The sequence below is a fragment of the Epinephelus lanceolatus genome, chromosome 3 (assembly GCF_041903045.1).
Source record: "Epinephelus lanceolatus isolate andai-2023 chromosome 3, ASM4190304v1, whole genome shotgun sequence".
In the NCBI taxonomy this organism is placed as follows: Eukaryota; Metazoa; Chordata; class Actinopteri; order Perciformes; family Serranidae; genus Epinephelus; species Epinephelus lanceolatus.
The window spans coordinates 50,109,303-50,131,913 of NC_135736.1; the positions used below are offsets into that span (position 1 = coordinate 50,109,303).

The following is a 22,611-nucleotide window of genomic DNA, read 5'->3' on the forward strand; positions in this document are numbered from 1 at the left end:
ATATAGGCCATGCTGTTGTTAAAGCCAGAGGAGGTTACTTTGAGGAACGCAAAGTCTAACCAAGAAAAACCCAAATACCTGATAATTATTGATTATATAATAATTGTGTTTATTTTGTTACAAAGTATACCAATGAAACTATGATCTTATTTGTATAAATCTGATCTTGCTTCCAAACTTTTGGCCTTTAGTGTATCTGTGAGCTTTGTACATATCAAATGAGACTGATAAGCACCAGTTTTGTCTCAGTGTGAACAGACTGTCAGTCTCATCATTCCTCTCATATTTTGAGATCTGCTCTGAAAAACCAGTCTGACTCGGTGACTTGTTAATTTGTAAACTGCTCTGCAGATGCGCAGAATCTAAACCTCTCACAATCCACCATCTTTGTTAAAAAAAAAAATCAACAAAGTGACGTCAACAGCAGAGATTTATTGATTTTTTTTAAAGGTAGAAAACAGTGAAAGAGTCTCAGTGTAAACACAAAGATTTAAATTACAGTCAGAATGTTCTAACAGCAAAACAGATTTCATTTGCATCGTCCGTCCGACATTTTCACATCGTATTTGAGTCAAATAATTGCAGTGCTTTTATTCTGAAATGTCAATTGAGTTTGACCAGTAAATTTTCATCTGAAGTCTTAAATCACTCTTTGGTCATTTGGAGCACTCTGAGCTTATTTTAGGCAACAACTTGATGTCTAAAGATGTCAGATAAAAACGAAATAAAATGAATCTTCATCTTGTTATTAACATGCAAACAAATGATTGGTTGAAAAATACAGAAACAAAAAGAGAAAAACATCTAAACTGAAATGTTTGTGTTGCAGTAAATGAAGGACAGACGCAGCAACATTTTATGATTAATTAACAAAAACGCAGCATATATGTAAGGCAGAAATAAAACACGTCAAACCAAAACAAAGCTTAAATCAAACCCTAAATTAAATTTTCATTTTAGAAATCGATGTTCTCGACTTTCAACATAAATGAGCAGTAAAAATTAAACTTCTGGAAAAAAAAGAACATCTTCTTTCTGTTAAGTTAAATAAATGTTTTAATTGGAGAGATTATCTGAATATTTTCATCACAACATAAACTTAAGTTCACTGATTGTTTTGATATTTTTGCTCAAGAATTTTCTTTTCAAACACTCAGATTGTGTCACTTTATATTTCACTTTTTATTCTATAAAATAATGTAAATTATTTCCCCTAGTTTACCGTATATCTTTAATAAAGTGCAATTTAAATGTTAATGTCAAAGTCACAATTCAAGTCAACTGTAATAAATCATGTAGAGCTGCCAAATTAAACATGAAGAAAGTTTTTGTTTCAGCAATAATCAGTATGAACTCTTTTATATATTTGAGTGAAGTAATTATTGTCATTTTAGACAGACTGTCAGTACGTCAGTGAAATAATCACTCAAACCAAAACAATATCTGTGATTTGGAGGTAATAAAAACATACAGAGTGTAAAACTCTTTGAGGCGAATCTGTGATTGTCCAGCGAATACATAAAACAGACATTCCTCATTAATATTATCACTTTTGTTTGATTTTTAAGCTTTACATGAAACACCGGGTCTCATGCAGGAAACAACGCGGCCACACCAACACATTTTCTCTTATTTTTGTTTGTATCCAAGATTTATCCATATTTTAACAAACATTTATTTCTTATTCAATGCTTCTTATTTTTGCTCTTCTCTTGGAAAATCTTATGAGCACTTTTAATAAGATAAGAGAAAAAGGTCTCGTCTTTACTGTCTGCAAACTGTTGTCCAACTCAAGGTAACACAAGTTTTAAACCTTAAGAACATAAAGGAACACATGAATATCATATAATCAAATTTAGATTATGTTTATAATGAATAAATTATTTGAGGGCTGAAGAAATGCTGCTACACTTGGTCCATTCATCCCAATGACTGTAATTTCTGTTACTGTGCGTCCCTCTGATGACCAGTGCTGGAATGTAACTAAGTACATTTACTCAAGTATGGTACTTAAGTACAAACTTAAGGTTCTCTTCCTTTACTTGAGTGTTCTGATCTCATGTCACTTTATACTTCTGCTTCACTTCAGAGGGACACACTGCACTTTGTACTTCACTTGATGAATTGAATTACTTCACAATAACAATTAAGTTTTTGCAAACAAAGCAAATAAAAATCTTCAAGTGCAGCTGATTAGTTGAATTATTTAAAAAAGAATTGTAAATACTTTGATAACTGTTTGTCATTTCTCATGGAAAACTATTTCATGGTTCCAGCCTCTTGAATATGAACTCCTGCTGCTTTAAAAAAGAAAAAAAAGTTATCTTGATCGGTGATGCAACAACTTAATTTTCACCGATACCAATGTTTATTTGTTTTTCAAATTGACCGACTAAAAGTACTGTTGTTGGGGGTTTTTTGTAATTTTTGTCGCCTTGCAGCCCCTCTTCCTCTCGTTTCCATCGCTCCATCGCCTGCTCTTTCTCCTCCTGTTCTCCACTATATTACTTCATTTTTCCACCACTTTCCCTCTCAGTCTCAGTCCCCTCTGTCTCTGTCCTTCCTCCTGATTGAGTCCAATAAAACTCCTGTAATTTACGCACGAGAACTTGGGGCAATAATGAGAGATTACAGCCCGGCCCAGCCTGAACTGTTTTTTTTTTTTTTTTTTGTAATTTTTGTTGTTATTTTTTTCCACCTTTTTATCAGTAAAATAAAGAAATCTTTATTATAGAAAACAACAGTTTAAAAGTCATTCAGTCCTTTCTTTCACATGAAAAACATTTTGAATTAACTACTTTAAAAGTATTTTACCATATAAACCCCTTTTATATCTATTTTATATTGCTGTAAAAAAAAATCAAAACATGTCTGTTTTATTCACGTTTCTGACTAAAAACTACATTTTACAAGATGACACACGTCATGATAATGCTGTAATTAGGGATGTCTCGTCGGTTCGGGTATCGGCTCCGATCACGTTATTTTTACAAAATCGGAATTGGTAACGAAAGATCGGAGGAATCAAAACAACAAAAATGGCCAGATTTTTCATCTATGTTGTTCAGTGTTGCCTCCACTTTCCAGTGTATAAAGATACAGGCCTATTTTGTTTGTTGAAGACAAGAAGATATTGAATTTGTTTACATTTTGTGCTGCTGATCCACCGATAAGCTTTTTGGATACTATTTAAATAAAAAACAAACCTTATGGGACAACTTGGATGCATTTTTTTTTCTTTCTTAATGCTTTGCAAAGTATCGGATCGGACTCGGTTTCACAATAAAGGACTCGGTATCGGATCCGATGCAAAAAAAATGTGATCGGGACATCCCTAGTTGTAATTAACCTTCACCCAATCCTCGTTTTTACCGAAGCGAGCATCATAATGTAAGTCATGCTGCCTTCAAATAGAACTCGTGGGCTCGTGTTTACGACACGGAGAATCGGGTACACGAAGTCGGGAACTCAGAGCTCTCAGATGATTTTCACTAACGAAGCCGCGAATACCGCGTTCATTTAGTCTCTTCCTGTGAACACGGTAAACACAACACCGTTTGAACACCGCATCTGTGTAACCTCCACCAGCGATTAGTTCTGGCCACCGGCCGCTAACGACTAACACTAACCAGCTCTCCTCCTGCTGATGTCATCAATGATTTGTTGTTCCTCTGACGTGACGACAGTGAGTTTACTGCTTGCTGTCATTCGGATGGCATCTCGTGGGACAGGACGCTGTCGGTTGCTCTGTGATATAACCTGCACAAAACTGATGTAACACAACAGAAAAACATCGACCACTGCGACTGGTGAATGTCATCTAACTTGCTGAGACATCGATGGCAGTCAACAAGGAGAATATCTGCTGATACCGATGTGCGGTCGATAAAATGGTGCATCCCAAATTTTGATTTTATTAAGTTGATTTAAAATATTCTGCATTGTGCCCTTGGATACTTTTACTTCTGTAACATTTTTGATGCAGTACTCTCACTAGGAGCAGGGTATTTTTACAGTGCGGTGTATTAGTACTTTAACTGCAGCAAAGGATCTGAATACTTCCCCCACCGCTGCTGCTGACACAGCATTTGGCATCATGAATGTTGGGTTTTAATGTTCCTGTAAGACCAGTGCTGACACTGCAAATCACCTTTACTTTAGAGCTGTTTTTGGGGACATCTGGTGTCAAGTCTTTGCACGCGGCACAACACCTGCCCTTATACAGTGTTTAGGGTGACGTGACCTACGCTAAGAGTGAGAGGGAAAATATAAGAGAAAACCTAAGAGAATGTTTCTGCATGAGGACCACTGTCACATTTAGGTGAATCCTCTTCTCTTCCTCTCTCTGAAGAGTAAATACAAAGCTACAGCCTGTTAGCTTAGCTTAGCATAAAAACTGGAAACAGGTGGAAACAGCTAGCCTGCCTCTGTCCAAAGGAAACAACCTGCCTGCTCCTTTAAAGCTCTCTCACTTACATATTTATCTGGTTTGTTTGATCCAAAGTTTCCCAACATGTTGAACTATTCCTTTAAAATATGCGTGGGTGAAATAAACTTATATTTTGTGGATATTTCTAAATAAAACAGGAAGTAGAATATTTATCAGAAACATTTATCGGTCGTTTAAACGTTTGCTTTTTAAACTCTCTGAAGGTGTCACTTACATGTGCTGCATGTTGTGCTGTCGGCCATGTTTTAAACAATAAGCAGTTTCTAATATTTTGATTTTTAGAGTCAAACTCTTGCGGTTTAGAGCTGAAACAGGAAACAGTTTGAGCTCCTGACTGGACTTTGGTGTCATTTCGTAGTGATTGTGTCATACGGATTACTGTTAATTTATTATGCTGATCTGTTCTGTACGACATCTATTGCACGTCTGTCCGTCCTGGAAGAGGGATCCCTCCTCAGTTGCTCTTCCTGAGGTTTCTACCATTTTTTTTTCCCTGTTAAAGGGTTTTTTTGGGGAGTTTTTCCTGATCAGCTGTGAGGGTCATAAGGACAGAGGGATGTCGTATGCTGTAAAGCCCTGTGAGGCAAATTGTGATTTGTGATATTGGGCTTTATAAATAAAATTGAATTGAATTGAACTCTAACAGGCCTTGGCAGCTCCTTCCTGTAACTCTTTGAGTTTCAACTCATCTAAATATTATATTTCAGTCAGTACAAATTAAATGCATTTAAATATCACAGCTGACCAACTTTAGAGTCATTTCCTCCAGAGCTGATTCCTGGGAAACTTTCTGCAAGAAACCTCAAAGTTCAACATCAAAAACATTAAAGGCACATTCAGTGAGACAGTCTGACATTTTAGTAAATCTTTGAGCCTGTACACACGCCGCACTTTTTGTGCCCTGAAATTCATAGTTTTCAATAGACGTCGACAGGCGCACTCAAGCAGTGTTGCCAACTTAGCAACTTTGTCGCTATATTTAGCATCTTTTCAGACCGCTCTAGCGACTCTTTTTCAAAAAAGCGACTAGTGATAAATCTAGCGACTTTTTCTGCTGTTATTGGAGACTTCTGGAGACTCTGACGTGAAAGCACGTATCGTTATTCTTCTCAATGAGCAGCGGATGCTGCCGTGGGCTCCTCCCTCGCCCCAAAGCACTCACAGGCGGCCCAGTCCTCCCTCCCAGCTGCAGTCAGAGCAGGAGATGTTAACCCCTCCACGTCCAGACTGCAAGTGAATCGCGCATGCGCGGAACCGCCATTGGCTGATCCCGACCTGGTTTACAGTCAGGGCGGGATGTAAATGTAAAATTTTCTTTGTCTGATATAAATCACTGAAAGAAGGTTCATTTGTAGTTCTAAACATACTCAGGGTGTTTGTTACTCAGTTTTTGTCTCTCCCACGATGTTATTCCTCTCTCCTACAGCAGCCATTACAATTCCATACGAAGACGTCATTTAGCGACTTCTAGCAACTTTTAGGACAGCCAATAGCTACTTTTCTTACTGAGGAGTTGGCAACAGTGTACTCAAACGCCAAAGCAATGCCCTAAACCAGCATTAAGACAATCTTAAGCTAACTTTAAGCCAAAATTAAACCAACGTTTAGCTATCATTAAGCTAATGTTAACCTAACATCAAGCCATAATTAAGCCGATGTTAAGCCAATGCTAAACTAGCCTTAAGCAAATGTTAGGCTAGCGTTAAGCCACCATTAGCAGCGCAGTCCTGATTTTTGATTAGGGGAGGTTTACAGGCACCAGCTGAACTTGGTTCTCTTTGCCAAACACTCCACCTCAAAGCTTTTTTCCCTCTAATGTTTAATGTGAAGATATTATTTAAAAATTGGAACAATGCGACATTAATCAAATGTACATATTAAAGACCTTTTAAAGAGATTCTGATTTTAAAAACAAGTCCTTTGAAAAACACATAGATGGATATGAAAAAATAAATCTGCCATCGCTCTAGTTTTAGAAAGCTAATGTGTCGTGTGAGGATGAAAATCTTGATTAAAATGTCAGACTGCTGCTGTAAAGGTCGACACGACGCTGTGGAGGTTTGGTCGTGTCACTGCTCTGTAGGTCACATACAGTTTGAGGCACAGTCAGTGTGGTTGTGCTGCGGCGGTCGTGTCTCCAACAGCAGCACTGTGACACTGTTAATATTGCTCTATGGTACCGCAGAGGTGGGTGTCGTCACATGACCACTCACTATTTACAGATTCTCTGTAAATACAATGAAATTCAGATAATGAGTGTTGAAGAAGAAAGGCCACGATCAAACAATCACAATCTCATCTTGTCCTCAAACATAAAAGAGGCCCCATCAATCAGTCATGTCTGATCCACAGAGACAGGACTGTGAAGACTCTGAGCTCCTCTTCCTCAAATTTGTCTCTTAAAAGATGTGTTCACTGTTTTTCAACCACAACATAAAGGCTCGGACACACTTTCCATTCATAGTATGACTGGCGGGTCCAGGTCTGTCCCCAGCAGTGACGAGAGGGCTAGAAGGTGAGCTTACTGCCCTCCTAGTGTTGACACTGGGTCAAAGTGAAACCTAGAAGAGGCCTCTGGGTGTTGAGTGAATGTTTGTCCAATATCCAACTTAAGTTATATTTAAGTGCAGGTAGACAGTCCGTGTGGAGAGCTAAAGAGGTCACCGAGCCCGTCAGCTATGGGGTGACAATAATTTAACTTTATATGAGATGTTTTAAAAAAATCACCTGCATTCATTCGCAGATATCTACCTATAGAAAAGAGGAGGTCTTGGTTCAGATATCTGCTGACTAGACTGGATACCCCAAAATATAGTTTGTTGCCCCCAGAGGCTTATCGTCATCAGACCAAAAGCTGGTGGTTTCTGGGATTGATCAGACCCCAGCCCTACTTTTAAAGCAATACTTTGCCAGTTTTTTCCCAGGACTGTGTCTTCGCTTCGCGGTGTGGAGAGTGTATGCAGATGAATGGTGTTAAGGCGCCCCCGTGTGCTGCCAGCTACCCGAGTTTTCCGCCTCTCCGAGAACCAAAATTCTCCAGACGTGGACGTGAAATGACATGAAGCACGTCATCTGGTGGATTTTCACTTGTGGTGTGAGCAGGGAGGTCCTGCTGACGGCACAGGTGGGGAACCAGACACCATTCATATGCACACACTCCCCCCACAGTGGTAGAGCTGACGGCCCAAAATTATCAAGACCTACATGAACCTGCACAGTTTCTGTCGGAGCCCGACCCCAGCTTGACCCCAGCTTGACCCCAGCCCGACCCATGGCAGCAGATTTGGGTCTGAGCTCAATCAAAAAGCTGCTTTCTACTGTAAAAGATTTTTTTTAATATTAAACCATTTGTTACAGGCTGAGGGCTGATGTGTTTCCTTGCACCACTTCTCCTTCTCTCCCTTATTTCAATAGTCTGTTGTCTCATGTGCGACTAGTCTCGCGTCACCAGGCTCTTCAAGCGAAGAGCCTGGTGTCTATTCACTCTGAATTTTGTCTGGATTCTGGTTCCGGTCTAGGGAGCGGATGCGGTATTCACCAAATTCACCAAACTAAAAGTGTTCAAAATAGTAAAACTTTTAATTCTGGCGCACAATCGATTTGGGGTGATGAGGGGTGTAAGAAAATCGATTAACTTAATGGCTTGGGGCTTTTCTTGTAAATTATATTCTTTAAATTAAAAGTTTCACCGCATTTTTATTAGCTTGGTGCTTTTATTTTTACGGAAAGGCACATCCATCGAATTCCGGATCCTGTCTCACTCGCCCTGGTTCCGTTTCCTTACCAAAACGGCCACTAACGGCCCAGACTATGTGCGACAGGTTCAGTAGAGGCCACTCCCCCTCGGCAGTTCATAGTGATGCTGCACGCTGATGATGATCACTGCTCTTTGCTGCGTGTTACAGCACGCAACCACGTTTGGTCATGGACTTTCCACGTCCACATATGACGTCCAAGGTACCCTGGGTGTGTTGGTTGTTGACGTTCTGGGACGCCGTGTCAACTTCAGCCTGTTACATGCATTGTCTGTTTTCAAAATACACTTCTGTTTTCACAGGAAATGTACAGTTTGCATACAGTCTCTTTCAAAATAAAAGCACTACGTTGGTACAACACCACCAACTGATGTTTTTTTTCCTTCAACAACAAAAACACGTGGTTAGGTTTTGGAAAGAAGAACAGGGTTTGGCTTTAGAATCTTACACCACTCTCTCGGGTGAAAGTCAGTGTTTGTTGCCTTTAACAGCAACTAGCTGCGTATCATGCCAACGTTAAAGGATGCCTTTTTTTGTTGGTTTCTGACGCTGCAGGTCACTGACCAAGCACTGGATTTTTATGACTTCGTAGTGAGACTGGGCTCATTACGCACATCTCTCCCGCTGTTGGGGAGGCGGAAGAAAACACTGCTGACCAAGTCGCCTTGCAGCCCCTCTTCCTCTCGTTTCCATCGCTCCATCGCCTGCTCTTTCTCCTCCTGTTCTCCACTATATTACTTCATTTTTCCACCACTTTCCCTCTCAGTCTCAGTCCCCCCCTGTCTCTGTCCTTCCCTCCTGATTGAGTCCAATAAATCTCCTGTAATTTACACACGAGAGCTGTCGGTTTCATTTAAAACAAACAGAAAACAAATCTTAATTGTCTAGAACCCAACCTGATTCAGGCCTGGGGGCAATAATGAGAGATTACAGCCCGGCCCAGCCTGAACCCTGCAGGTCCAGCCCGGTCTCACTCTGAAGTCATCAAAATCCGACACTTGGCCAGTGACTTGTGGCGTCAGAAAACAATGAAAAAAGGCATCCTTTAACATCGGCATGATATGCGGCCTGTTGCCATAGTGGTTCAACCGCGCCCAGCAGTGTCTGGGTGGAAACGCAGGGGGACAAGGACAAAAGTTAAGGTGGCAAAAGTCTGAGTGGGGCGGGGGTAGGGGTGGTGGATGGGTCTGACAAACACTGACTTTCACCCGAGGGAGCGGTGTTTGCATCCCCTAAGATTCTAAAGCCAAACCCTGTTCTTTTTTCCTAAACCCAACCACGTGTTTTAGTTGTTGAAGGAAAAAAAAAAATTACATTTGCAGTATTGTATTGATGTAGTGCTTTTATTTTGAAAGAGACTGTAGGTAAATGTTAAATTTCCTGTGAAAACAGAAGTTTATCTTGAAAGAAGAGAACTTGCCACAGTGTCCCAGAACATCAACAACCAACACACTCAGCATACCATGCACATTGTATGTGGACATGGAAAGTCCATGACCAAAACGTCAATATGTGACGAGGTCACAGTGAGGATGTGATGGCGGGTCGGGTCGGGCCCAATCGAGCTCAGGCAGAGAATCAGAGCTCTGCACCGCGGCGACACAAGCCAGGCTGAAAATCTGCAAAGTGTCCCTTTAATAAGGTCTGGGTGAACAAGCAGTGAACAATCCTTTAAGTCACCACTATCCATGAACATATGATCATGGTGGAAACTGACAGCATCTGATTTATCTTTTTTAATAAACAGTCTGATGACCCCGGGCAGTAGATTCACCACAGCAGTAGAGAAAAATATAAACCCCTCAGCTGAATAACAAACCTGAAAGTCAGCAAAACTATTTTTTTTCCAGCAGCGATGATTTGATCCCAAACTGAACACACAGTTCAGAGTGGTTTGTGCGATTCGCTGGTGTCCAACTTCCATTCAACACCATCAAACTAACACCCGTTGAAAAGTGAGATTTTTATCATTTTACCTAAAAGTGGTTTAACAGCATTTCACACTCACCGTACAGTAAACCTTCGGCAGCTTCAGTGTCACACATGGTGTGTTCAGGTACTGTGTCTGAGTGGGGCGGTGGTTACCCATATTTTGGCTCTTGGCCCAACACACAATCACTGTACTTCCGTGTGTGAACCAAAAGAAGACAGACCTGAAGCATAAATTCTTCAGGTCGTTGTTACACGCAGTAAAATGTGAGCTGTTATTCAGCTGTATTGATAAAATCAAAAGTGTTTCTGTGCTGTCAGACGTCCGGGAGACAGACGACTGAAAAACATGGTTAAAACACTTGTGAACTGCAACCTTCAGATCTACAAATACTTTTCAACTGTCTGTTTTCAACCTGATGCTTTGACAATTAATCACCTGCAAATCACCAAACCAGTACTCTCTGAGCGACGTCTTCAACTGTGTGAAGAGTCCGGCAGGTGACACGGCAGACAGGAAACTGGGTGAGGAGGAACCTGATTAAATCCAGCCTTGTTGCATTGAGTGTCCTCCCTGTCAGAGGAGTTTGGGCCTGGGTGGGTTGGCCCTGACCGACGAATACGCCCCGATGTGGGTGATGAGGTTGGGTTCCACGCTGTGAGACCTTTCTCCTGGGATCGTCCTTGCCATCTGATACATGACCATGTCTTTCGCGTTCCCCTTGACACAGAATGAGCCGTCCAGATACTCTGCAACCCTGAGCGAGGCGTTGCCGGGGAAGAGCATGGCAGGGGTGCAGCACTCTGTGGCTGGGGAGACAGCGTAGAGCTGCGGGGTTAGTCTTCGCACCTCCAGGAGGTAGTGGCGCCCCAGCAGCTCTGTGGCAGCCATGAAGTAGAGAGTGAAGAAGAGGAAATGGCTGGCCGACAGTGTGAAGGAGAAAGAGCAGGGGTTCCAGTAAGGGAGGGTGAGGAGGAGGGCCATTGCTCCAACCAGCCCGAGTCCCACCCACTCCAAGATGCGGTAAGGCTCAGGGTTCCAGTAGCGCTGCAGCCTTTCAGGGTGATACAGCTTAATGTAAAGAGTCTGGAAGGCGAAGCGACGGGACAGCAGGTCCTTCACGACTGCGAAAAAGTCCCGTATCGGCAAAGCATCATCCTCCAGGACAACCATGTTCTTGGGCTTCACCAGCTCCCATCCCTTGCGGAGACAGAAGACGTAATCCCTCTTCTCCCTCTCAAAGGTGTTGATTCGTTCCCTGTTCCTCTGCTGCTCCAGAGGGGAACGTCGGATCACCCTGAAGTGCCCCTCCAGCATCTTGGCATCCTGGTTTTCCTGTGGCCCGCTTTCCACATCGCAAACCAATACCTCCGCACACCGCCGCTCCCCACAGCTTCCCAGAATCCTGCTCAGCTGCCGCATCACCTGGAGCAGGTAGTGGAAGTCCCGTCCCTCATTCCGCCTGGTTGTTACCACGGTAACCAGCAGCTCAGGATGCTGGGCAATGTCAGTGAATCTGGAAGACACTGCTGCCGCAGTGGAAGCGCTCTGCCAGAAGCGCAGTGCATCCTGGCCTCGGGCGAGGCTTTCCTGCAGGACCTCCTCACTCATGGAGTCCAGGTACATGGACCTGATGAAGAAGTAAGAGTACAGCAGCCGATGGCAGCACAGAGGGAGGGCGAGGCAAAACGTGACGACGGACAGGACGAGGGCTTGAGTGACGGTGTTGGACCATCGCAGGTAATGACTGAAGAACCCTTTCCATCGAGGCATTCCGGCTGGAACCACTCAGCGACTAGATGAACAGACGAGCTCAGGAGGGTCAGCTCAACATGTACGGTGTCCCAGCATGCAGTTTGTTTCGGCTGACCACGGCAGTGAAACCTGATGATGTGAACTGAGAGCTCTGTGGAAAATGAGTCAGGTGTTGGCACTTTGTCTTCTTGTAAACAGAGACGTGAGAGTTTCAGCTCGATCCTGCTCATCTGTCTCTGCTCTGGTGTCTGCAGAAAGAGACAAGAGGACGTTTTTACTCAGTTACTGTTTATAGACTGTGATCTGTCTGTATGAAACATGAAAACCACTGTGCTGGGCTGTAGATTCACATCAGATCCTGTGGAGAAGCACAGCTCCGTCTTTCATAAGACTTCTTTCCCCACAATCTGTTGAACTGAAATTTTTTGAACACAACAGACAGTCAACAGAAACATTAAAGTGTAGGTAGTGAGTGAAATAGGAACGAGCAGGATGGGGGTGGGCCGTGATTGGCCAGTGTTCAGATGAGAGACAAACCAGTGGGCCCATCATTTCTCTGCTCTGAGGACCGATCAGCCAAAAAACAAAATAAATTTAAAAAAAGAAAAGAAAAGAAAAAGCTTACGACCAGCCCACACTAGAGCGGGGACAGACACTGTTCCAGCTGTGCACACAATCTGAGCAATATTTAATTAAGTCACCTCAAGACTGAATGAATAAATGAAGAAAAAATATTTGCTCACTCCTGATTTGATCTGGTGAGTTAATACCCTGCAGTAATTTCCTCATGTGTTTCACATGTGACTTCCTCTGCTTTTCAAAATAAGAAAACAAGGTTGTAACAGTAGATATTAAATACGGGTTCATCCCTATGTTCCCCACTTAACCCTGCAAAAAAGGTTCTATGTTCCCAGCTTGGTTGAGCCGGGAACATAGAACCCAGGAAACATAGATACGCTCCCTTAAATACACGTGGAAATATGATTCTTTGGATTATATTATAGTGTTCCCCTCCTGTATGTCCTGACGGCTGGCCTGTCACTGCTCCTGTTTGTTTAGCAGAGACAGAGACCAGATAAAACCCTCTAGATGCCACCAAGTTTCCCTAAATCTGACACACTTCACCTTCAAGGTAACATACCCAGGAGTGTACTTCAAAAAATATTTAAAAAAAAAAAAACGTCTTTAAATTCCGTTTATTTTGTGTATTTTGTGACCAATATGTGGTGACAGAGACGTGTGCTTGTGTCTCTTGAGAGGCCACTTTGTTTGAATAGTTGTTGTTTTATTGTGGACTTTTGTATGACATGTTGTTGTTGTTGCATGTTAATGTGTTGTGATTGGCTGCCGATCGGCCGGGTTTCTCCTGTAAAACAGATTTTCACTTTCAATGAGACATCCTGGTTAAATGAAGGTGAAATAAAATAAAGTAAATCAAAATAAAGATAAAGGACAAACACTGTTTTACCAGCTGGCATCATGATGCAGGACCACAGAGGGTTAACGAGGAAACAGCTCACATTTTTTTCATGTTCAGACAAAGTCTGTGGAATTCTGCCGGTGCGGACTCAACGTGTCTGCACACAGGTCGACTGGATCACTTCACATTTTGCATTTAAAAAACTGCGTCCTAATCTACGTTTAAATGTTTCCTACCCTGCGGATGACCTGAACTGTGACCTGCAGACGACGAGAGTGGGGTCGAGGCAACTGTGCACATTTGTTGTCATGTGACTGTAACTTCAGAGAGCACTCATCGTGTCTATCTGGCCGTGATGATGAGAAGCATGTGGGATTATTATAAATACATATTTACACATCAGAACTGTTAATACTCAGCATGTCAGGTAAAACGAAATAAAAATCCAGGTCTAAAAATTGTTAATTACACATGTTATTCAGGTTAAAGTGTGAAGAAGCAGCGGGTCTGTGGGGCAGCTGAGTGAAGTGGAGCCTGAGGAGGAAGCACCGGTTAGCCCCGGTTTCACTACAGGCAGATTCACTCGCTACAGGGGCGAGGAAATAAAACCTGAACAGCCAATCAGAGTGATCTCTCTCACCGACAAGCTGCACACACCGATTCGACATTCGACATCACCGAAAAGCTGCCAACGCCAAAGTGCCGACGGTGCGGGACACACCGCAAAAACTAGGCCGACAGACGCTCACCGACGGCCCGACTTTGGTCGACGGCCGACCGTCGGCTTGGTGTGTCAGGACCTTGAGCAAAAAAGACTGTTCATAAGATAAGATTGATCTTTTTTGTCTCTCAAGAGAAATTCATCTTGGGCATACGAAAACAGTACCGGCGTCTCACATCAACACACAGATTACAGTCACACTTGGCTCTTTACATAAACATAAAACACAGAATCCACATAGTGCATAAAGTCCAAGCAGAATAGTTGGGGCGTCGGTGGCTTAGTGGTAGAGCAGGCGCCCCATGTACAAGGCTGTTGCCGCAGCGGCCCGGGTTCGACTCCAGCCTGTGGCCCTTTGCTGCATGTCACTCCCCCTTTCACACTTGTCTGTCCTGTCAATTAAAGGCTAAAAATGCCCCAAAAGAACATTTAAAAAAAAAAAAAAAAAAAGTCGAAGCAGAAGTCACTGTACAGAGTAGCACAATGTTCTACCCTGCCTCCATCCGACCCCACACACACACCTGTCATATAGTTCCTTATTTATTGAGTAGGTTGATCGATAGTGGTACTAAAGAGAACTTATACCTGTTTAGTTTGCATGTGGGAAGCCTGTATCAGGTCATCAACTCTTTGTTAAGGACATGGTTGAGGCCCTGTCTCTGAACTGCCTCCTCAAACATCTCATGTAGAGAGGATGGGGGGGGGGGTGCCCATTATTGTCCCTGCCCTCTTGACGAGGTTCAGGAGCTGTGCTCTGAGTTTAACGGTCAAATTTCAGAAGCATGTAGTGATCCCATAGCGAATGATGGACTCACTCGGCCGCAGCCCACGTGTCCTGCAGACTCAATGACCCGGAAAAAAATGGGAGAAATTCCAGTCAAACATTTACTGTGTTTGTTGAGGTTAAAAAACAAACAAACAAAAAAAAAAACAGCTGATGGTCAGACTGTATGAAGCATGACGTCATCAAGGCATGGACATCTGTTATGTATATTATATATTATATGTGTATATTATATTATAACACAGTGACGTAACCTCGGTGCATTCCGCCTGTCCGGGTGACGTTACATTACAGCAGGAAACAGTGCGGTCAGACTGATGTGGACATCAGAGGACATCAGTGTCTCTCAGGGCTTCTGTCCACTCAACATTCAGACCGGAGACATTTGAACATGTTTCCAACAGATTAGTCCGCTCACGAACCGGCAGTTACCGGATAACGGAAACCCAGACTGATCCACAGTGTTACAATCAAAGATCACCGTCACACTGAGTCAGCCCTGCTAGCAGCGGGCTAACGGACAGAATAACGGACAGACTAACGGACAGAATAACGGACAGACTAACGGACAGAATAACGGACAGACTAACCGACAGACTAACGGACAGAATAACGGACAGACTAACTGACAGTGTGGTGAAACGTCATAAAGCACAGCTGAGTGTCTTTAAACCGGAGGATACAAACTCACCGGGAGCCGAGGAGCTGCTGTCTGCTCTCCGCTGCCATGTCCTCATAGGTAGTTCGGTATAGGTACGGTACCAGAGCGCACATCACATGTACTGTAATACTGCGACTAGAGGCGCAGTGACATGCGCTGCTGCTCCAGACCAGCAGGTGGCAGCACAGCGCCAGACAGGGAAAACACATTACTCACATATAATATTAACTGGTCCGTACCCACTGAGTGCACAGCTGCCCACGTACAGTTTCACATGGTGTGTGTTTGGGATACAGGTCATAGGAAACTGCAGATTAAATAGTCAACTGAACCCATTAAGAAGAGCAATGTATTCAGACAGAGTGTTTGTGAAGTTGATAGTACGATTGCTTTATTGAAAGTACAGTAGTACCATTGCCAATAGTGGGATAGTTAGTGGGCTAAAACTGTACATTAGTAGTTGAGGTAGCACGTTGAAAGGCAGATAGTTAAAGTGTTTATATGTTGTATTGACTTCAAAGTGGGGCGCACTGGTAGTTCACATGGGAAAGGTGCAGCTAGCCCTTGTTGCAGCAGCATACCATACCATGACTTAGTCATACCAACAACACTGGTCCACAGGGGGAGCCACAGCGATCATTATATAATAAGATATAGTAAGATAATAATAATAATATAACAATAACAATAACAATAATAACAGTGCAGTGCAGCTTTCTGTGTACAGCACATTTCATACAGCGGGGCAACTCAAAGTGTTTTACAGAGCAGTAACATATCAAACATATTAAAGGATACAGATTAATAATAAAAGAATGAGAAAAATATAAAAGGTAAAATTAGTTACTGAATGATTTACAATTAAAATAATCACCATTAAACACAACCAAAGTACAGACAAGAGATGCAATGATTAAAAGATGATTTAAAATAATCTAAACTCAAGTGTCCTCAGGGGTTCAATTTCAGTTCAGGGGTTTAGTTTACTTTAGTTAGTTTAGTTTAAAACTACTGTTTTAGTCAGTTTAGTTAGCTTTGTTTTGTTTTGCTTGTTTTGAGTTAGTTTAGTTTGTGTAGTGTAGTTTAGTTTAGTTAGTTTATTTTAGTTTAAAACTACTGTTTTAGTCAGTTTAGTTTGTTTTGCTTGTTTTCAGCTAGTTTAGTTAGTTTAGTTAGTTAGTTTAGTTTAGTTTAAAACTACTGTTTTAGTCAGTGTAGTTAGCTTAGTTTGTTTTGTTTTGCTTGTTTTGAGTTGGTTTAGTTTAGTTTGTTTAGTTTAGTTTAGTTAGTTTAGTTTGTTTAGTGTAGTTTGTTTAGTTTGGTATACTTTAGATTAGTGTAGTTTAGTTAGTTAGTTGGTTAGTTCAAAACTACTGCTTTAGTTTGTTTTGTTTTGTTTTGTTTGTTTTGTTTTGCTTGTTTTGAGTTAGTTTAATTTAGTTTAGTTTAGTGTACTTTAGTTTAGTTTAGTTTAGTTTAGTTTAGTTTAGTTAGTTTATTTAGTTAAGTTTAGTTTAAAACTACTGCTTTAGTCAGTTTAGTTTGTTTTGCTTTGCTTGTTTTGAGTTAGTTTAGCTTAGTTTAGTTTGTTTAGTTTAGTGTACTTTAGTTTAGTTTAGTTTAGTTAGTTTAGTTAGTTAGCTAGTTTAGTTTGGTATACTTTAGATTAGTGTAGTTTAGTTAGTTTAATTTAGTTAAGTTTAGTTTAAAACTACTGCTTTAGTCAGTTTAGTTTAGTTTAGTTTAGTTTAAAACTACTGCTTTAGTAAGTTTAGTTTGTTTTGCTTTGCTTGTTTTGAGTTAGTTTAGATTAGTTTGTTTTGCTTGTTTTGAGTTAGTTTGGTTAGTTAGCTTAGTTTAGTTTGTTTAGTTTGGTATACTTTAGATTAGTGTAGTTTAGTTAGTTTAGTTAGTTAAGTTTAGTTTAAAACTACTGCTTTAGTCAGTTTAGTTAGTTTAGTTAGTTAAGTTTAGTTTAAAACTACTGCTTTAGTCAGTTTAGTTAGTTTAGTTTAGTTTAAAACTACTGCTTTAGTCAGTTTAGTTAGTTTAGTTTAGTTTAAAACTACTGCTTTAAAACTACTGTGCGCATGCGCCCGCGCGTGCAGCCTGTTGCAGTCGCTCCTGCTTGTTTTCTCGGTTTTCTTATCCCACGTGTCGTCACCTCCACAATGTGCTTCACTGCTGACCATGTGAGAAGACAGATGATGAGACTCCACTCAAATAAGGCTGCAGGCCCTGATGGTGTCAGCCCCAGGGTGCTCAAAGCCTGTGCCCCCCAGCTATGTGGAGTACTTCAGCATGTCTTCAACATGAGCCTGAGTCTCCAGAGGGTCCCCTTGCTGTGGAAGACATCCTGCCTCGTTCCTGTGCCAAAGACGTCACGTCCCAGTGGCTCCAAGGACTACAGACCCGTGGCATTGACCTCCCACATCATGAAGACCCTGGAGAGACTCGTCTTGGAGCAGCTCCGGCCCATGGTCAAGCCACTTTTGGACCCCCTCCAGTTCGCCTATCAGCCCCGACTTGGAGTTGAGGACGCCATCATCTACCTGCTCAACCGCGTCTACGCCCACCTGGACAAGCCGGCAAGAACTGTGAGGGTCATGTTTTTTGATTTTCTAGTGCGTTCAACACCATCCGTCCAGCTCTACTGGGTGACAAGCTGACAGCAGTGCAGGTGGATGCCCCCCTGGTGTCCTGGATTGTAGACTACTTGACTGGCAGACCACAGTATGTGCGCTTGCAACGCTGTGTGTCAGACAGAGTGGTCAGCAATACCGGGGCCCCGCAGGGGACTGTCCTCTCTCCCTTCCTCTTCACCCTCTACACCATGGATTTCAGCTATTGCACTGAGACCTGCCATCTTCAGAAGTTTTCTGATGACTCTGCTATAGTTGGATGTATCACCAAGGGTGGTGAGGATGAGTACAGGGCTGTTGTGGATAACTTTGTCACATGGTGTGAGCAGAACCATCTGCAGCTCAACATGGCAAAGACAAAGGAACTGGCTGTGGATCTGAGGAGGACCAAGACACCGGTGACCCCTGTTTCCATCCAGGGGGTCAGTGTGGACATTGTGGAGGACTATAAGTACCTGGGGGTACACATTGACAGTAAACTGGACTGGGTTAAGAACACTAACGCTCTCTACAGGAAGGGCCAGAGCCGTCTCTATTTTCTGAGGCGACTGAGGTCCTTCAACATCTGCCGGACTATGCTGAGGATTTTCTATGAGTCTGTGATGGCCAGTGCTATCCTCTATGCTGTTGTGTGCTGGGGCAGCAGGCTGAGGGTGGCGGACGCCAACAGACTTAACAAACTGATCCGCAAGGCCAGTGACGTTGTGGGAACGGAGTGTGACTCTCTGATGGTGGTGTCAGAGAGGAGGATGCTGTCTAAGCTACGAACTGTCTTGGGCAATGTCTCACACCCACTCCACCATGTGCTGGTCAGGCACAAGAGTACTTTCAGTGGGAGACTCATACCACCAAGATGTACCACTGAGCGCCACAGGAAATCATTCCTGCCTGTGGCCATCAAACTGTACAACTCCTCCCTCTGAGTGGCCCTGAGACTTTCACACACTGCAATAATTTAATGTAACTTGTGCAATAACTCCATTCACCCTGACTGTATATATTCTGTTTGTGTAAATAATCTTGTTCATCTTACAATAAATATATATATATATATATACACAGTACAGGCCAAAAGTTTGGACACACCTTCTCATTCAATGCGTTTTCTTTATTTTCATGACTATTTACATTGTAGATTCTCACTGAAGGCATCAAAACTATGAATGAACACATGTGGAGTTATGTACTTAACAAAAAAAGGTGAAATAACTGAAAACATGTTTTATATTCTAGTTTCTTCAAAATAGCCACCCTTTGCTCTGATTACTGCTTTGCACACTCTTGGCATTCTCTCCATGAGCTTCAAGAGGTAGTCACCTGAAATGGTTTCCACTTCACAGGTGTGCCTTATCAGGGTTAATTAGTGGAATTTCTTGCTTTATCAATGGGGTTGGGACCATCAGTTGTGTTGTGCAGAAGTCAGGTTAATACACAGCCGACAGCCCTATTGGACAACTGTTAAAATTCATATTATGGCAAGAACCAATCAGCTAACTAAAGAAAAACGAGTGGCCATCATTACTTTAAGAAATGAAGGTCAGTCAGTCCGGAAAATTGCAAAAACTTTAAATGTGTCCCCAAGTGGAGTCGCAAAAACCATCAAGCGCTACAACCAAACTGGCACACATGAGGACCGACCCAGGAAAGGAAGACCAAGAGTCACCTCTGCTTCTGAGGATAAGTTCATCCGAGTCACCAGCCTCAGAAATGGCAAGTTAACAGCAGCTCAGATCAGACACCAGATGAATGCCACACAGAGTTCTAGCAGCAGACCCATCTCTAGAACAACTGTTAAGAGGAGACTGCGCCAATCAGGCCTTCATGGTCAAATAGCTGCTAGGAAACCACTGCTAAGGAGAGGCAACAAGCAGAAGAGATTTGTTTGGGCCAAGAAACACAAGGAATGGACATTAGACCAGTGGAAATCTGTGCTTTGGTCTGATGAGTCCAAATTTGAGATCTTTGGTTCCAACCGCCGTGTCTTTGTGAGACGCAGAAAAGGTGAACGGATGGATTCCACATGCCTGGTTCCCACTGTGAAGCATGGAGGAGGAGGTGTGATGGTGTGGGGGTGTTTTGCTGGTGACACTGTTGGGGATTTATTCAAAATTGAAGGCACACTGAACCAGCATGGCTACCACAGCATCCTGCAGCGACATGTCATCCCATCCGGTTTGCGTTTAGTTGGACGATCATTTATTTTTCAACAGGACAATGACCCCAAACACACCTCCAGGCTGTGTAAGGGCTATTTGACCAAGAAGGAGAGTGATGGAGTGCTGCGGCAGATGACCTGGCCTCCACAGTCACCGGACCTGAACCCAATCCAGATGGTTTGGGGTGAGCTGGACCGCAGAGTGAAGGCAAAGGGGCCAACAAGTGCTAAACACCTCTGGGAACTCCTTCAAGACTGTTGGAAAACCATTTCAGGTGACTACCTGTTGAAGCTCATGGAGAGAATGCCAAGAGTGTGCAAAGCAGTAATCAGAGCAAAGGGTGGCTATTTTGAAGAAACTAGAATATAAAACATGTTTTCAGTTATTTCACCTTTTTTTGTTAAGTACATAACTCCACATGTGTTCATTCATAGTTTTGATGCCTTCAGTGAGAATCTACAATGTAAATAGTCATGAAAATAAAGAAAACGCAATGAATGAGAAGGTGTGTCCAAACTTTTGGCCTGTACTGTATATATACATATACATATATATACATATATATATGTATATATGTATATATATATATATATATATATATATATATATATATATATACATATATATACACATATATACATATATATATATATATATATATATATATATATATATATATATGTATATATGATGTATTTTTTTCGGCACTACCTTGTTCTCTATAGCTGATGTAAGGTGAATTGCTCCTGTGTGGGATCAATAAAGTTCTTATCTTAGCCATCTGAGAAGATCAAATACATTGTTTTTGGTGCCTAACTGTTTCCCAAGTATATTAGTGTGTGTGTGAATGAATAAACGAGAGGCATTAACGTAAATTTCTTTGTAGAAAGGTGCTTTATGAAATTAAGTCCATTCACTTGTATTAGTTTACAGCACAGCCTTGCCACATCCAATATGGCGGCGATGTTGACGTATCGCAGCAGCGGGCAAACCCACTCGATGCGGCGTCTACGTATATATGTCTATGCATGCTACAAGCTAACAAGCTAACATCGAGCGAGCTTGGCCCAACAACAGCCTAGGCCGCATCATGAGCAGCGTAAAATCAAACTAATGTCTAATTTCTGCTTTGTTTTATTGACACACAGCAGCACAGGTACTTACAAAGTGTGTGGGCACCGTAAAAACTCGTGTTTGTGCTGTCAGCTCCTTCCCCTCGGTCCCAGAGTCCCGGTGGACGGAGAGACGTCTACACATTTGAACTAGTCGAAGCAGTAACAAGTGCTTGCGCATGCGCATTACAGCAGTAACACAGGTTGTGTTATTTTTCCATGAATGACGTCAAATGACTCTGAAACTAAAAATGTCCTGAAAGCTTCTTGTTGGCAGCACACAGACTATACAGATCCATATTTATGACATTTTATATTAAACATTAAATACATTTTAATTACAACTTCCTGTAGACGTCATTTCACCCAGCAGAGCATTATGAGTTTGGAGAAACACCTTCACACTAATTAGTGTCATCTCTCTTTTAACCAACAACTAAACGATCACAACAATTAAACTAAGTTGTAATTCTGACACGCTGATGCTGTGACCGCATTGAAAAGAAGGTGAACAGAGGTCTCAGACGATCAGACCGAACATCACCCTGAAGTATCCGCTGACACCCCGGTTGGTGCTCAGAGGGAATAGTTGATGTAAAAACTTTTAATTTTGAACCTTTTCTGAGCATCTTTTCACCGGTGACCATAGTCATTTTTTAGACGTCTTTTGAATGGGGAGATGTCCGCGAGGTCACCTCAGGGTTACTTAACTCTGAGTTTTCACTAACTCTGTTTTCTACAAAGTGCTAATATGCTAACATGCTAACTCATTTCCGGGCTTTGGGACTCGCCCCTGTAGATTCAGTAAAGGGAGATAAACCTATAATATGTCAGAGCCCGCCGCTGATAGAAACACAGACCGGTCGTTATCTTACCTCACTGTACTGATGTTGGAGCTGCCCAAAGGTTTTACAGTCCTCACTCGATCACAAAGATCATGAGACGGACTGAAAGCAGGAAACAGGAAGCTGCTTCATGCTGTAGTTACACACTGAGCTGGTCGCCGTCTCTTTTTATGTCTTCCGTCGACTCACATTAAGGAAGTGGACCAGTGCCCTCTCTCTAATGTCACTCTTGGCATTTGTGTTTCCATTGTCAGTTTAGACGTGCCGTGCCGTGTTGTGCCAAGCTGGACGCAGATCGAACTTTTCCAGGGTAGGTCGAAGAGCCAGCCTGCCCTCGCTTCTCCCCCTTCCCCCCCTCTGTCTGCAGGAAACCAAACAGG

At 42.4% G+C, this 22,611-nt stretch overlaps 1 protein-coding gene across 3 annotated transcripts; it reads right to left on the reverse strand.

Moving 5' to 3' along the window:
• Positions 1-412: 412 nt before the first annotated feature.
• On the reverse strand, positions 413-22,610 carry pgap4 (post-GPI attachment to proteins GalNAc transferase 4). 3 transcript variants are annotated; one of them, XM_033624786.2, is made up of 2 exons: positions 22,262-22,610; positions 413-12,138 (listed from the first exon to the last, which is right to left on the reverse strand). In XM_033624786.2, the coding sequence occupies exon 2, from the start codon at positions 11,906-11,908 to the stop codon at positions 10,712-10,714; it is 1,197 nt and encodes a 398-aa protein (XP_033480677.2). In that variant the 5' UTR covers positions 11,909-12,138; positions 22,262-22,610; the 3' UTR covers positions 413-10,711. The 3 variants fall into 3 exon arrangements, with proteins under 3 accessions (XP_033480677.2, XP_033480676.2, XP_078022849.1); XM_033624785.2 differs by lacking the exon at positions 22,262-22,610 and adding an exon at positions 15,507-15,597; XM_078166723.1 differs by lacking the exon at positions 22,262-22,610 and adding an exon at positions 14,617-14,730.
• Between the last annotated feature and the right edge of the window lies 1 nt (position 22,611).